Source organism: Lagopus muta, chromosome Z, assembly GCF_023343835.1.
Source record: "Lagopus muta isolate bLagMut1 chromosome Z, bLagMut1 primary, whole genome shotgun sequence".
In the NCBI taxonomy this organism is placed as follows: domain Eukaryota; kingdom Metazoa; phylum Chordata; class Aves; order Galliformes; family Phasianidae; genus Lagopus; species Lagopus muta.
This window is the reverse complement of record NC_064472.1, coordinates 40,006,483-40,023,832: the sequence shown is the minus strand read 5'-3', so window position 1 is coordinate 40,023,832 and position 17,350 is coordinate 40,006,483. Positions and strand designations below refer to the sequence as shown.

At 37.5% G+C, this 17,350-nt stretch overlaps 1 protein-coding gene across 1 annotated transcript in view; it reads left to right on the top strand.

The window, feature by feature from the left end:
• Positions 1 to 17,350, top strand: part of FRMD3 (FERM domain containing 3) — a 139,808-nt gene that overhangs the window by 55,846 nt on the left and 66,612 nt on the right. The window contains 1 exon segment of the mRNA XM_048930868.1: positions 10,895 to 10,999. Within this exon segment, the coding sequence (XP_048786825.1) occupies positions 10,895 to 10,999 (105 nt within the window).

Below are 17,350 nucleotides of genomic sequence, written 5' to 3'. Positions count from 1 at the left end.
ATGCAAGTTTAATTCTGCTTGTTTTCCCGTACAACAGGCCTTTAGCATCTCACACTTCTACAAGATGATGAAGGTAGTGGTGGGGAGTATTGATGAAAAGTTCTTTTTTGTATAATTCTAATAGGGAAATAAATGAATACTCATATATCTGTAAAGCAGTAGCTGAACAGTTTGGAAATTATTTTTGCATGGTAAAAAATTTCTGTCAGCTCACTCCGTGCCTAAAGTGAGTCATGAGATAAAACAGTTTAGCAAGTGGAAAATGACAAAACATATTCTTTAAGTTACAAAATTCCAGCAGTAAATACACATGGGAAAAGTGAGAGAGCATAGTGCAATACTGATAAAACAAAATAGTTTTATCATAATAGGAATTACTTTCCTTGGACAGCTGAGGCAGACGAGTACTTGAAAGAAAAGGTTTGCTGATGGATACCGAATCAAGGTACTGGTTCTCTGGGAGCTGTTGACTTTGTCACCATAGTTGTGGATCAAGGGACAGTATCTCTGATTTGCAGTACTTGGACTGATTCAGCGTGCTGCAGGGCTGATGTTACCAGACCATTGACTACACAGCTGAGCTTGTGACTCTGGAGTAATCCACCTAATGGTGGATTAGATTCCAGTACTATCTTGTCATACATTCTGTTCTTTACGTAAGCTTTTAGCCTTGCATATCACTCTCTTGCATATATTTTATCTTGCATATCACTGATAATGCCTTTCAAATAGGCATTAATCCAGCACTTTTCCTGTCTCTCTCTCTCTGGGGATTATCTTCTGCGATCTTCCTTTTCTTTCTTTTTCCTTCCCAGCGCAGGCTGGACACCCAGCGTCATGCTTGCAAGCATTCACTCTGTTCTTCCCAGTGAGAAGAGAGGAGCAGGGGGGTAACCCCAGCTCCAGAGGATGGATGAAGCTGCTGTTACTAGTGTGTTGAGGGGTGCAAGTTGCTTGTGGAAACATCAGCTTCACTGTTCTATTACTCTATCCAGTCTGCCAGTTATCCAGTTTTCCAGTTTATCTTCTCTGCTGTGGTTCTGTGTTCCCATTTGATGTGGAAATAGCAGTGTAGCTGTTCCTGCATAACCCTCATCACGGTTTGGATGCAGTATGGGTGACTGAGGTCTTTCCCTGCCTTTGCTCCGGACAGTGTTTTGATTGGCTGGCAGTAAATTTTCGATGCTTTTCTTTTCTGCAGTACTTGTTTTTGTGTATGAAGTGCACAATGCTTTCCAGCTGTTAGAAAAGGTGGAAATAGTGAATTGTCTTTGGAGTAGAATATAAGGGAGTTATTTGGAGCTGTTAAACCCACCGAGAAGATTCAGCATTGTACACATCCAGAGAAATGGTTTTGTACTTGAGGGTGTGTGGATTTTTTTGGTCTAAATTCTTATTTGGCTTTTAGATTAGTTTGTAGATTGAGACTGAGACCTCATTCTTGGAATCTCTCGTATGCTTTGCTAGCTGTGATGTGGTGCCCGCTAGCTGCATCTTCCACATTAGTTTTGATCTTGAGGATAGAAGAAAGAAAGCAGTGTTAGCTTTCCCATATAATGCTGGAAATTGAATAGAAGGATTGGAAGATTTGTTGACCGAAGCACTCATTGCTTTTAAAAAATCAATAGCAGATGGCATCACGAATGCTACACTAATGGAAACTGTTACCAGAAGTGAGCAGTTAGAGCTGCAAGCCTTCTGGGACTTAAAACCTAAATGGCCAAGTACTGCCCATGTGCTGAGGGACAGGAAACGATGATGAGTGCTGCAAATCACTGCATCTGTGGTTTCTTCAGTGTCTGCCTGTCTGGCTGGTGGTGACTTTTGAGAACTGCATGTATGAACTATAAATACTCCTTTCTATCATTTATAATTTAGTCCTAGGTCAGATTAATTTACTTGCAGAACAACACTGAGGTCAGGAGCTGATTGTGTGAAAGCACATTCTCTCTGCTTTTGTCTGTGTTCACTCCTGCCACTGGCATTTTACAGCACGATGGAATACAATTTTCGTTTTCCATATCATTTTGTATTTGTTATAGTTTCCTTTGCATAGGCTAGCATGGTAGAATTTTTCCTCAGTGTTTTTTTTTTTTTTTTTTTTTTAAACAATATTTTATTATTTAAACAATATAATCTAACAGTAACCTCTAATTTGGTAGGAGGCAAACATACAGTCTTGTGTATCTGTCCAGCTGTTGCAAATAAATATTGCCAAACCAAAGAGAAATAGGTAACCTCAGATAACACCCTTCATTTCCCAAGAGAGGTAGCATGCAACAGGAACTATCTTTGATAAATTTATTTCTAGCATCAGTATGGCAGATGTTTCTCGGTGAATTTTCAGTACAGTATATGTTTTGCCGTACAATTTCATTTAAGATTAACAAAGCTTCCACAGCTGCACTTGCACATACAGCCTTGTCATTTCTCTCCACTTTTTTCTTCTCAGCATAGACACTTCTTTTTTCTTTGCTTTCTCCTTTATCTTTAAATTGTGTTTGTATACTTGTTGCTCAAATGAGTGGAAAGATATATATATATATTAAATTTAGTTCTATTAATTAACTTATAGCACTTGGGGCTAGACTGATAATTAATTAAGGGCTCAGAAATTTGAGCTTCAAGACTGCTGTTTTTTGTGAAAATTATGTTCTTCAGAACTCATTTCAGCTCAGCAAATGACTTTGAAAAGTGGAGGAGTGCCCATTATGAATGAGATATTGTCATGTTATCTCTGTTGTTAATTTCTAGCCTTTCTGCTAAAATAAATCCATTAGGCATTTTGTGGGGGAAAAATGTGTACTGTAGATGTATATTTTTACCTGTGCACATCCACTTTTTTTTCCCTTTCTAAATAGTTCCTGAAATTTATATCTTAAGATATTGCACTGAGGAGTAAAAATACTATGGTTTCTCTTAAGTTCCTATTTTCTCTTGTCATTAGGGAGAAATACAACTTCACTACAGAAATCCAGGAAAGACGAAACCTAAAGTTTAAATGCTTTTGCAACGTAACAGTTTTTTGTTTGTTTGTTTGTTTGTTTGTTTTGTTAACAGCAAAAAATCCCATAAAAGTTCCTTTAAAATTTTTTTTTTCTTTGTGCAGCCTTGTTTGAACTGTATTTCCTGGCTGAACAGCAGCTCTCAAGAAACAACAGTTAGAAGGAGGTAGCTGAAATCGGAGCCTTGAGCTAAATATTTCCTCCTCCGTTCCTATGCTTAACTTCTCATATGGAATGGTGCCCTTTTATAATGTAACTGTAGTAATAGTAGTTTGTTTCTGACTTGAGGCATTCTTGTGGCAAGGAACCTTACTCATGAAGCCAGCTTTCTTTTTGTACATCTTGATATTATAGGGTGTATTTGAGTCTTGTGCGTCACTGTGTTGGATTGACACTCTCTTCCCTAGAGGATTTCTTGTACATCCCTCTGTTCCTCACATTTCCTGAGAGAGTCTCTTGTCATTCAGGTTTACATGGGTGGCATTAATAAATAGATGGTGTTGGGGCTCAATTTCCAAAATTTTTCCAATTTTTTCCTTCCCTAAGCAAAGATAATTAGAACTTTGCTATGGAGAGTGTGTTCTTTGGCTATTTCTTCTGGATTAGGTGAGTGATGCAGTTCTTTAGAAAGACCTGGACATACGTAGATAAAAAAACTTTTTACAAAACCTAACTCCATTAAGTTATGTAGTGAAATGGGAATGTCTGCCTGAGAAGATGTATTAACAGGTACAGACTGAAAAATTCATCCTTGCCAGCATTTTACTGATAGGAAATATTGATATGAATTATGGTTAGGTAATTGAATATACAGGATGAAATATATCATTTGCAAGGCATAAGCCATAAGTGGTAGTGTATGGAAGAGTACTTCTGTAATTAAATAATTGCCAGCTGCTTTATCACGATGTTCTTTTTGATCCTTTTATTAAAGAATACTTAAAGAATTTCCTTTGTTTTGGGTTTGTAGAAATACAATTCCCTCACTGTAAAGAAAAGAAGATGCTATTATAAATCTTCTATTTCTAAAATGAAATCTGCCACTTCCAAGTTAGAGCAGAAAAATTTTCTCTCCCCTTCCAACCCCCCCCGGATTTAATTAAAAAACCCACAAAACCACAAAAAAAAATTCACCTGAACTTCCTTGCAATTGACAAAATTTTCAATTTAAATGTGTATAATAGATGTTCTGTGTGTTCCAAGTGTTGGAGAATGCTGATGATGAGAAAGCAGGAAATCCTTTTGAAGGATTATAGTGTTTTACTTCAGGAATGAATTAGGCATGCTTTTAATCTTTGTGTTTTCAGGGCATTATGCAAGGCCCAGTTCTTACAAACCATCTCCAGAGGTATTTTCCTATTACTGTCTTAAAATAAAGGCTAAGGCTGCCAGGGTGTCCATCTTATGTGTAGCTGCTGTCATTCATAGTCTCAGTGAATCTGTAAATCAAAAGAGCTGTAAGAATGTTGCCCAGGGTGCTGGAAGTTGTCAGCTTGGAGCTGAGCCAGTGCTACCTTGCTGCCTTCAGCTGCAGCAAGGCTGGGATTCCTTTCCTGATGCTGCTGTTGGGTCAGGACTTAAAAATTTGGCTTGCAGATTTGAATTTTAAGTGGTACTGTGTCGGAGTTGGACTTGATTGTTTATAGTGCCTTTCTACCCTCAACACTCCCTCCCTACTTAGTCTTGTCCACCAGACCTCCAGGAGTCTCTTCCAAAGCTTGCAATTCTGTGATTCTGTGAACATGCATTGAAATTTAGACATGCTAAGGTGTTTTCCTTCTCTGTGCCCTCACTGCTTACTATTCATCTTCCAAGGGCTAATTTTCTACTAACCCTGTTCTCCTAGCACGTGCCCAGTGGTGCTTGGTGAATTTCATCACTTTGCCACTGGAAAACAACAAAAAAAGGCAAATATGATGGAAGTGCCCCCAAACTGAAATGAACAGGGGATTGTTCCCAGGTGTCCTTTTAGAGCTGCATTTCTGCAGGCTCCAGTTCCAAGTCTCATAACAATTGATGGCAGGTCTGAGGCTATTGGGATTCAAGGTATTCCTCTTATAAAAAGCCTGGAAGAAATGTGGTCACACCAGAAGAGCAGGATCTTGCCCTATCAGAACAGGAGTTGGAAATGACAGAGGTGGCAGCTCAGGGAGCAGTGTAAGTTTCTGTTGCTTTTTGTCAGCTGTGTTGCTGCATTAGTTCATTTTTCAATGGGTAATGCTGCTTTCTGAGTTACAGGAGCTTTTTTTTGGTTCGTTTGTTTTCTGACCTGATTGTGTTCTTTTCTATGGAGGTGTTAAATTGTTCTTGAATTCAGTATTTAGGTTTTTTTTAGGTCCATGGGACATTAAAATATGCCATACATTAAAGAAAGCAATCATTCAAAACCAGATATTATTCCTTCCTTGCCTTGGAGCCTGTTATTTAAACTGAAACTTTGGTTTAATTTCTTCTTCCTCTTCTTTTTATTTATTTATTTATTTAAGGTGGACTTGCATTACTCCTGCAAATGCTTTGGTTTATGAACAGCTTTACATAGAGGGTCTCTGTTGGATACCATTCAATCAAGTAAAGATACCTGTGGGAAAGGGATTGAAAACCCTGCCCAAATAAATGCCATGTTTATAACATGGTGATGTCAGTGGTTCCTGACTGACAGAAGCACAGCTGGCAGGGCTTCAGTGGTTAGGTAACAGAGCAGAAGTGTTGTTTAATCTGCTTGTGACTTGCTTCCTTGTGACACTATGCAGATAAATAGACCCAGATCTTCACAGTGAAACAAAAGCAAACAGAGGAGAATGAAAGATTTTAAACCTCTGCAAATGCCTTTCCTCTCACTTTCAGAATTCTGAAACAGTAACAAATGTTTTGTGATCTCATTTCACATCAGAGAAGGATTCAATTGGCAGAATAAGATATACTCTCTGTTGATTTTTAGCTTGCACAAGGAAATGAGAAATAAAAAAAACTCAGAAGCAAGCTGAAGACTGGGTTATTACTTTTGTGTTAGATTGAAAGTGCCCAAGAACCACTGAGACCTTTGTTTGGATTAGTTTCTGCATAATAACGGAGTTATGGCAGAACGGGAATGCTCAATCATAAATTTTCATAATAACAGAAATGGAAATAGTAATAATAGTATCTGGCCATGATAATATAGAATCACTGCGGTGTCTTCATCAGTTCCTAGAGCTTGGGAAGGAAACAGCAGGCAGGATTGTCTTGTGCGTCTATTGATGGAGAACTGCGTGATTATGGTTTTTTTGGAATAGAAAAGAGTCCTTTGATTTGCTTGATTATTTCCCAGATGCAGCTTAAAAAAGCAAATTTTCACAGTTACTTGCAAGTCGATCGTCTATGAGATATGTGTTCTATGTCATTTGCAGGTATTATATCCCTTCCATGTGTATTGGTTTGTTTTGGGATTTTAGTGATATTAAGGTCAGATATTCAAATGCAGCCTTAGGAAAAACATATCCATCTTGTCTATATCTACTTATTTAAACAGAAAAAATAGCCATGCTTCAAACTGTTTATAGGAGTCCCCAAAGACCTGTTTTTATGTACACATGTGGAAGGGCTCCATTATGAAACTTTAAAGCTTCTTAAAAACAGTATTCATAGGGGCACAGAAATCTGAAAGTAAGTATAACTCAGTGGAGTTAACTAAATGTTATAATTGAATTGAAAGGTCTAGGAAAAAAAAAGTGGCTTGATTAAATAACTTCTTATTCTCTCATTAAAAAATATGTACTGATTAAAATCCATGGCATTTTGGCCCTCTTGCATATACACTCTGGTGCCAGTTATTTCTGCTTGGGTTGCTTTCTGCTTGAGAATACTTGATAGTTTCTGGTTGAGATATCGTATAATTACCTACCCTGAAGACTTTAGAAATCTGACTTGGTTTTTGCTCTCAGATTCCTATGATCTATTGCTGACATTTCTTTCATACTGTTTCAAATAATGGCTTTTACATTATGTCATTTTTGTTGTGTTCTGTCAATGTACTGAAATGTAGCATAAAATATTTTTTTGAGTTGGTAGAATACTTAAAAAAAAAATAAAATCATTTAATTGGAAAGCCACATAGCAACTGTGTGAGGTTTCAGGCAATATTTTATATTAATTATTCTGTGACCCAAATCCATTATTGTGCTCTGTTGTGGATGACTGGCAGTTCTTAATTTAATTTATCCATCTTCTTTTACAAATTAGGATAAGCTATGGATTTAATTTTTTTTTTTTTGTCCTATAATATGTAATAAATATATCAAAGAATACAGAAGACAGCAAAGGTTATCAGATGCTAACGCTCTTGAGAATTTGGAGCATTGTTAGTGCTATCTAGAAAATGTTTATGGATGATGTTTTTGGAGAACAAAAAGAACAACCATTGCTCACCCCTCTTAACAACCTATTTGTTTTGAATTGAAATTTAAGGTGCTATGTGTTACATCAATATTTTTTTCTCTCTGAGTATGAAATATGATCTCGATTTCATTTAAAAAGCAAGTATTTTAAAATCATAATAGTGGAGTAGTTAACATAGTGTTTCTTGTAACAACAGTCATTATATGATGTATTTAGGTGCTTTTATCAACTTAGAATCTTTTCTAATGTCTGGTAATAAATCAAGTGGAACTTGAAGCCTGAGTGAATAGCACTATCAACTGATGTATATATTAACCAAAGGTGGAGTTATTAACCACTCCTGTTTATTATCTGTGGAGGAATTAAGGATTCCTAGAGCATCAATCTAGTTCAGAGGCTTTTGTTTGCTCTTTTTTGTTTGACTCATTTCTATTATCAACCTTTCAAGCAAGAAAATGAGGACAGCAGTTCATTTAAGAAGGTAGCTTTGTTGTTGGACAGAAAATCACAGTAAGTGTCCTACCTTTTATCTCATTCTGCAGTAACTCATATGTTTTCTGTGGTTATTTATGTGGATGAAGCCAATCTCTTGTTAAGTGAACGACTTACATAATGTGAGCCTATAGAAACTGGTAAATTTACTGACTCTTCTTCCAGTAACACGCTTTAGTGTTGTCAGAAGAAAACATGTATAGTCCATTGTCATCTTTTACAGTGTTCTAAAAAAATGGATTTATTTTATACACTGTTGTCAATAAAATCTATTTTTGTGTTTATCTATACATGAGTCACTCAGGAGCTTTTATTTCCCATTGCTGTTTTGTTCACTGTATATTCATCTTAAAACTCTGTGGATCTGCAATTTCATTTGCATTTCTTTCACATTTTTTCTTAGTGCCTATGTATTGAAATGTCACAGTGCAATTTTGTCTTAATATTTTGATTCTCTTCATCATAGCATAGTCACAAAAATTTGCAGAGACTTCTAGGATTATAAGAGAGAAAATGCTTCACTGGGATATGGCTGCCCTATAGGAGATTTTTTTTTCTCTCAATCACAAGAACAGCAGTTTTGTTCTTGTGCTTTCCAGTCTTTTATCCAGGCTTTGCCTTTTAGGGAAATTCATCTCTATGCTGTCACTAGCATGCCTGTAACTGTAGTGTGAAAAGTCACTGTACCTGTTAATGTTTTCTAACAGCAAACAAGTAATTTATAAAAATGTCTGGAGACTGTAAAGAAACACTGACAGAAGGAAATGAGTTGCAGCTATGTTGCAGGGAGAAAGAAAGCAGTACAAGGTGCAAAGAAAGCATGAAGTTGAGCAAGCATGTACAGAAACACACTGGGTTAACATCCCTTAATACTATTTAAAAGAAGGAAAACAAAGTGCAGAAATACATGGCACAAACAAGGTAGTGATATCCTTTGGGCAAGAAGTAGCACATGGAAGAGCAAAGGACTTGCAGGAGAGGGTTAGATATGTGAGAAGTGGAAGGAAGCAAAAGGAAGTTGTGGTGAGAGTAGGTAGCTTCTGTTGTAGGAGGGGAAGCAGAGGCATCACATCCATGAAAAGACACTTGGGGAGAAATGAACAGTTCAAGTGTGGCTGGAGGTGATCTCACGAGGAGAGAAAGTCCATGGGCCAAGAACAGGGTCAGTCCCCCAGCCCCCAGGACACACAGGGAACGGTTCAGCACTTTGGTGGTGGCTTAACTGAGAATGCTTTATATTTAGTTCACTGAATGGAATGGAATGGATGGACAGGAACTAGATCTATGTCAGAAAGTCTTATTAATTGAAAAAGTAACAGAATATCTATTAAAATAGAGCTTATTTGTTTAACACTTCAGTCTTGAAGCTGCAGTACTGTATTTAGTTGTGAGGTCCCCAGTTCAAAAAAGACAAGAAACTACTGGAGACAGTCCAACAGATGGCCACAAAGATTATGTGAGGCCTGAAGTATCTCCCTTATGAACAAAGGCTGAGAAACTTGGAGCTGTTCAGCCTGGAGAAGAGAAGGCTTAGTGGGGATCTCAGTAATGCTTATACGTACCTAAAGGGCAGGTATCAAGTAGATGAGGCCAGGCTCTTTTTGGTGGTGTCCAGTGACAGGATAAGGGGCAACAGGCATGGGAAGTTTCATCAGAACATGAAAAAGAACTTCTGTACTGTGAGGTTGACAGAGCACTGGAAACAGACTGCCCAGAGAGTTTGTGGAGTGTCCTTTTGTGGAGGTATGCAAAACCCACCTGGACAGTTTCCTGTGCAACTTTCTTTAGGGCACTTGCTTTAGCAGGGGAGGTTGGATGATCTCTAGGTGTCCCTTCCAACCCATAGGATTTTGTAATTTTGGGATTCTGTATCTTGTGTTTTCTTTGGGAAGCAGTAGGTCTCACCTGCCTGTAGCGGTCATGCTCTGCAGAGCACATCCTTGGACTGGTTGCGGTGCTTTTCCTGCCTTAGCCACTCCTGTGTGAAACCCAGGAGGTACTGACTTCCAGTTTTGTAAAGGACCTTGCGAAATGCAGGAGCTGCCTGTTAATTTTTGCATAGCTATGTTGTTCACATAGTTTAGACTGTCTCTTAGCTTCTTAAAGGAAGATTGAGTAAGGCATAGCATTTAGTTTTCAAGGAACCATTTGGAGGAACAGTTAAATATTTTTTATATGTCGTGATTGTGCATTCCATGTAGTTTCACTTTTGTAGACATTAAAGTATTAAGTATCAAAGTATTTAAGTATTAAAGGCTCCTAAGAACTGACAGTTCTAGGTGTAAGCTTTTGGCCCAGTGTTAATGCTTACATGAACCAGTTTGCTGGTTATAGAATAAAAAAAAAATCACATTTCTTTACTAAGAAGAAATATGAAGATTCCTGTAGATTCTCCATATCAGCTGGTAAATTAAGGAGAGATATGCAATGTTATGAGGATCAAAGAAAGCAGAAATAAACAACGAGGTTGTGTGTAGAGCTGGTTTCCTTACGGCTGTTGCTGCCCAGTGACAATGCAAAGAATAAAACTTGAGGTCATTATTCTGCACATTACTGTTACTGTAGTGCTGTGATTATTTATTTATTTATTTATCTATTTTTTTTCTGTGTGCGTTGTATAAGCATCCAGTAAACTGCCAAAACTGCTTGCAAGCCTGGGGACTCAAAAAGCTACACACCATTTTGTAATTCTGTATGTAAATGGGTATCTGTTATGCCATTATAGCATCAGGTAGAAATGAGGCTACCAATAATATACTGAACGTAATAAATGAGCATCTGTTAGAGTGGCATGAGTTTTCCTGAGGCTGAAGTAGTAATAGTATTTTCTTAAGGAATCACTTAGGAAATGTGCTGGGAGTACACTGATTACTAATCTGCTGCATCTTTGAGAGGAAATAAACACTCACATTCTCTTGTGAATAACATCATGAGCTGTTTTTCGTAACACTTTGTTTAAGTGTTATTATAGATAGTGAATTAGAATATGCAGAATAATATATCAATTCCTTCTCTTTTTACAGAGGGAAACGAAAGGTCAGTTTCTCATAGATCACATCTGCAACTATTATAGCTTGCTGGAAAAGGATTATTTTGGCATTCGATATGTTGACCCTGAGAAGCAGAGGGTAAGTATATGAATTCTGAGTACATTTGTTTTTAAGTAATGATAAATTATTATTTTTCTCAATAAACAGGAAAATTCTAATGCAAACGTGCCTCTGAGCATAATCCATAGATGTTCCACGGAGTAGCATTATTTGATTAATTTTTCCATCACTTCATGTATTTAGTTTCAGTTTAATTGATATATTTTGATTTGTGTAATTCTTCTGAAGGTAGAAAAGATTATGGGCGTGACTCAGAGGTAGCTCAAGATGGCTCTAGGCTATGGCAGTGGACTGGAATTTGGTATTTCTCTTATTTTGTCAAGTATTCTTGGGAGATGAAGGTAGGAATCTTGTTGACCTTAACAACCAGAAATAGTCATTCAACTCTACTTTTCACAGAATGAATAGTCTGTGATTTGTCAGGTTGTGGGATGTTTTTCAGGTTAATTCCGCCTTTGACAAATCTTATATTTGCATAATAAAGTTTACTAGCCTCTTCTCTAGACAGCTACGTGGACACTGCTTAGTCGTCTCTCTTAGGTGAAAGGTGATCCAGCAGGTTATGATCTATAGGTGATTTACTACTACTGCTACTGTCAGTCCCTGTTTGGTTTCACATGACTGTTACTATGTGAAAACAAGGAAGGATGGTCAGCACAGGAAGCAGCTGTCTTCAATAGTGAAATTCAGAAGTGCCTCTCCTGGTCTCAGGATTAAGACATAAATATGACTTTTAGCATGGAGGACATGTAGTGGCATTTAATCTGTGGAAATTGTCACCTCTTTGAAATTGCTATGATTGAGGAGGAGAAACATAGTTTTCTGAATATCTATACCAAAACTAGTTATCTCAAAAATCACTGAAATCAGCACTCTCTCCTCAAAAGTACAAAACTGGAATAGCTTTGCCAAGCTGCAGCAGGTGATTTTCATTACATCCTTTACAATTAAACCTGCCTTCAGGTACAGGGCTCCCAGCACAAGAAAGATAGCAATCTATTGAAGTGGGTCCAGAGGAGGCCATGAAGATTATCAGGAGGCCATGAACATTATCTCCTTTGAAGACAGGCTGAGAGAGCTGGGCTTGTTCAGCCTGGAGAAAAGAAGGCTGCAGGGTGACCTCACTATGGCCTTGCAATTCTGAAAGGGAGCTTCCGAACAGGAGGGAGACCAATTTTTTACACAGCAGATAGTGAGAGCATAAGGGAAACGGTTTTGAACTAAAATGGGGAAGATTCAGATTAGACGTTGGGAGGAAATTCTTTACTCAGAAGATGGTGAGGCACTGTTACAGGCTACCCGGAGCAGCTGTAGATGCCCCATCCCTGGAGGTGTTCAAGGCCAGGCTGATGGGCAGCCCTCTCCACAGTAGGGAGTTGGAATCTTCTATGTTCCTGCAGCCAAAGCCATTCTATGATTCTCTGATTTTACATACATACATACATGCATACATACATACGTACATACATATATATATATATATATATAAAGAAAAAAAAAAGCAGAGTAACTAGCAGTTTTTTTGATCAGTGTACTTGATTATTTGTGTTTAGTAAAGCTATAGACATTTTAACATGGTTGGAACTGGTAGAAGTAGGTGAAGTGCTGGATTAGACTATGACTAGGTAGGCCCTAAAGAATACTTATTTTGTTAGGCCTTGCTCTGACAGTCATTCAAAAATTGCTATGGTAGAGTTATTTTCCTTAATAACAGTCAAGAGGTTTTTTGTTTGGTTGGTTTTTTTTTTTTTTTTTTTTTTTGTTTGTTTGTTTTTGTTTTTGTGATGACAATTTCCAGTTTTGTATTTTGATAGTTGTGAGGTTAGCTTGCTCAAATAAATAAAAACAGCAAAAAGCCCAGTCCTGAGATATCTGCTTATAGAGATAAGCTGCAGCAAGCAGTGAGTGTAGATAGTAAATATCTGTAAGTAGTATTCACTATATGCTTGTTTTAAACTAGAAGATAGATTTGGATTTCTTTTTAAGAGCTTATTTCTAAAGTTATGTCTGATGATTGGACTGAGAACAATTGCTTTGAAAGGAGGTGATAATTCATCCGAAAACACTTTAGGATAAATCATCCTAAGCTCAACTCCAAACTTGTAAGGAATTTACTGTTCCAGCTGGATGCACTTCAGCTATTTGGCCCAATGGGATTCATCCAAGAATACTGAAAAAGCTGGTTCATGTCATCACAAAAGCTTTCTCAACTATTTTTCAATGGTGTTGGGAATCTGGAGAGGCCTTAGTTGACTGGAAGCTGGAAAGGATAATGGAAATTTTCAAGAAGGGCAAGAAGGAAGATCCTGGTAATTACAGACCTTATCACAGTGAAGGTTATAAACTATCCCACTGTCATCAGAAGTAACTAATTTAAAGTTGCTAACCAAAATTAGAGTGCTGTGCAGTCACCAACTATGTGGAGTTTAAAAAGAAGAAGTGCCAGCATCTGCACCAGGGACAGACAACCCTGGCTGCACGTATGGACTGGGAGATGAGATGCTGGAGAGCAGCCCTGTGGAAAGGGAATCTGGAGGCTCTAGCTGTCAGCAAGCTGAAGTAGTAGTTAAAAGACACTTGGTTCTACTCCAGCTGTGCTCTTTGGATGTTCCTTTGGGGAATCTGTGCCTTAGGGTAGCCTGGGAAAAGCCAGATTATACTAAGTTTGCGGTAAATTGTAGTATGCCATTTTATGTTTAGTTGCACTATAATGGGACCAGATGAGTTCTTAGTTCTGTTGAATTTTTAGCCTATGTTCCCGGAGAAACTAGGTATATAGAATCACCATACCTTTCTCCTGAGCTCTCACCTGTAATAACTTTTGATGCAGGTTTCAGTCAAATTTTGCTAAGGATATAGGTCTGAAGTATTTCCTTAAGATTTCACAAAGATGAGCTGCTACATTTTTAAGTAAAACTCTGTTACTCCTCTTATTGAGGGAAATGCTATCTGGCAAACCTACTGTATGGTGTATCTGAAGAGATTGGGGAGAGGGACAGTCTAGGAATCTAGTAACCTTCATTTGGGATTTGTATTTTTTTAGAAATAAGTGGAGACATCACCTGGAGGAGGTGTTAATAATTCTGCTGCTCAAGGAACTATGTATTGATAGTTTTTCCATGCACTATCTATTATACTGAGGCAAGTTATCTACTGCCACCCTTGAGAAAGTGCAGCATAGCTAATTCTGTTCCAAAGGTCCCAGGCTGACAGAGCACTTTTTTTTTTTTTTTTTTTCCCCCACAATCTTTGGACTTTAATGGAAATACAATTAAGTAATGTAGCTACTGTTCAGCATCGCTCATTAGAAAGACAATTCTTGGTGAAGGAGACCATTGATATTGAGAATAGTGGAGGACTGGGTTGAAGGAATAAGGCAGTATAATGAAATTTACTCTTCAAATTTCTTTGGGAGGGCACCTGAGCAGAGATTTAAAGTTGGAAATTCTAAAATTTAAATTTGTGGGTTTTTTTTTTTCTTTTCTTTTTTTTTTTTTTTTTTCTCCCAATGGTGATTTGAGCACGAGTGTGAATTTTTTTTTTTTCCTAATTAGAACATATGTAATGGTAGATAGGTAAAAATGCCTTGCAATTAACAAAGGGGTATGTTGAAAGAATTGTGTGATATGCAAAGTACTTGTAGGTCTGTGAAGTATCTGTGAGGTCCCACCAGTTGCTGTAGAAATTTCTGAGAATATAATCACTCTGAAGCATCAACATACTTTCTCATTTGGATAGGCTGCTGGGCTGTTTGGGAACAGCAATGTGTGCAGTACCAGTTCTGCACAGGTATGCCTGGCAGTATTAGAAAAAAGCTATTAACTCAGTGAAATTGCTGTATCAATACACTCCCAGTAACAGAGTGGATCCTCAGAAGTGGCTATGAGTACACTGACATTTTCTGACATCTGCAGTGCATGGAGCCTGGCTCTGCATATTGTTAGAAAGAGAATAGTGGACACTACTGCCTTGCTGGTACACTGCCTGTAATTCCCTGTAATTGCCTGTAAAGAACAGTCTCAAATCCAATCTCCATTTTGCTTTCAAGCTTAAAAGCACTGAAAGCTGATAGGCCCATCATAGGCAGATTTTTTAACAGATGACATGCTCATTTTGCTATAAGGCTGTTGGAGATCCCCTTTATAGTCTAGAATGCATCATATATAACAGACCTGGACAGAGTGTTTGTTTAACCTTACAGCCCAAATTGTTCAGCACTGTATTTAAAATAAAGGAAATTGGAGGCTTCTGTCCTACAGTAAGAGATTCCTTTACCATGATGTAGCAGTTCTGCTTTTAATGGGGCATGTACACAAAATATACAGCAGTGCCTCATCAAAGAGACCTTTTGAAGGAGTCAGCAAGTCTTGGGTACAGCTGATCTCTGCTTTAGCAGCAGCAGCTGTTTAATGTTCTTCAACGTGTGCACTTGTTTTCACGTGAAGGTGGTAAGGGTTGACTGAAAGAGACAACAGAAAATTTCCAACCTCAATTAATAAAGCTACGTTTTTTTGTATTGGCTTGCAAGGGTCCGTGAAGCTTTAGGAAAGGAATGGTAGAATGACTGAGACATAGGTTAATTAAAATTTTAATGCTTCACTGTGTATATGAATCTGTCATCCTGTACAGAGTTATCACAAAAATTATGTGCTTTTGCATCAAGTGTTGATGTGGTACTGGTTGGTGCCTACAGGTAAGGTTATGCTGTTTCAAATAATATTGTAGAATTAGAAAAGAGAAGGCCAAAAGAATAACATAAAATAGGAATGGGTTTCATAAGAAAGATGTAACAGATTGAGTAGGAGATACAGTATAAAATGGCTGGAAGAGAGTGACCAGGCAAAGATAGTTAAGTAATTCTTAGAACTAAAGGCACTTAGCAAAATCATGAAGCAGCTGATGTACTGAAGGGCTATTTTTAAAATACTGTCCTCAGTCATAAATATGTTATTGTAAATGCCAAAATTATTTAAAAATGTCGAAAAATAAATATTTAGACATATTGCTGAAGTCTACAAAGACTAAGGAGGCATCTATGGAGCCTGAAGTGGGTGCTGTTAGAAGAAAAGACCAGTGACTAAGCCAGCAACTATTTTTGTTCTTTTTTTGGAATTTTTTTGGAAGTGTTTGCTTCCTTCAGGATAGAGTGGCTACCTTCAGGATAGAGTGCTGTGTTGAATAGGTACTTTTCTCAACCAGTATAAGTGCATTTATGAATCCTAAACAAAAATTTGACACGTCAATGGTAGTGTGAATATGTACTCACACTTAATTCAGCAATAATGCTACTAACTGATATATCTTTTGTGAAGACTAGTAACCTGATAAACTGAACCATTGTGCAGGCTGTTCTAATAAAAATAAAGATTTTTATTCCATCATCATAAAGCTGTTCGGATCATGAGAGTGTGGCAATTCAAGCATACATCAGTAAATGAAGATTTTAAAGACAGATATTCAACTAATGTAGAGGTTATTTGTCAGCTGAGCTGCTCCGACATACAACATTGGACAGTCTCTGAAAAAGTCAATATAATTGCATATAATTACAGAATGACAGTCTGGAAAATTTTTTAATAAATTCCAGCTCATAATTGTACAAAAGGTGCTCCTGTTCTAGTAAGTGGTACTGTTTCTGATCTGTTGTTACTTCTTGCTTAGCGCACCACTGACCACAGTTGTCCTAATTTTGAGAAGAGTAGGGAAGAGCTCTTTCGCTGCAATAGAACAGTATCAGTATACTTTTTAGAGTCTCCTGAGGGCATAAAAAAAATGTCAGCCCTAAGGCATGAAAAAGGTGGCAAGCAGTCACCATGGGTCATTTGGCTGATATAAAGTAAGCACTCAATTAATTTCTTTGTCTGACAGCTGCCATTAGCTTTGGGTACTGTTACAATTTTTTAAAAAGTTCAAATTTTATCAGGCAGTGACCTGGTGCAAGCTGCTGCCCTGAGGCTAAAGCAAATTGATTTTGCTTTTGTTTTTTGTTAAAGGGAAGGACAAGGCATTCATTCCAACTATTAATGTATGGCTGAGGTTTAAATAAAATAGTTTCGTTACTTTTCTAGCAGCGATTCCATGCATTTTTCCATATTCCTACTCTCTTTTATCCCTTGATGTCTTTAAAGCTAGTCCATTCTTGGCCAGAGTATTACCGCGATGCCTGCTGGTTCTTCTAATTGTTTAACCATAGGCATACCCGAGCCCTGTATAATTGCTTGCTGAAGAAAATTTAAATATTAATTACATTTCAGATGTTTTGGTAATCCCTTTTGTTACTGCTAATCTTGCAAACACATGGGTTAAATCAAAACCCTCTACTGTTAAGGAAGAGGTAGACATTAATGAATTTGTTGGTCAGATCCCAAC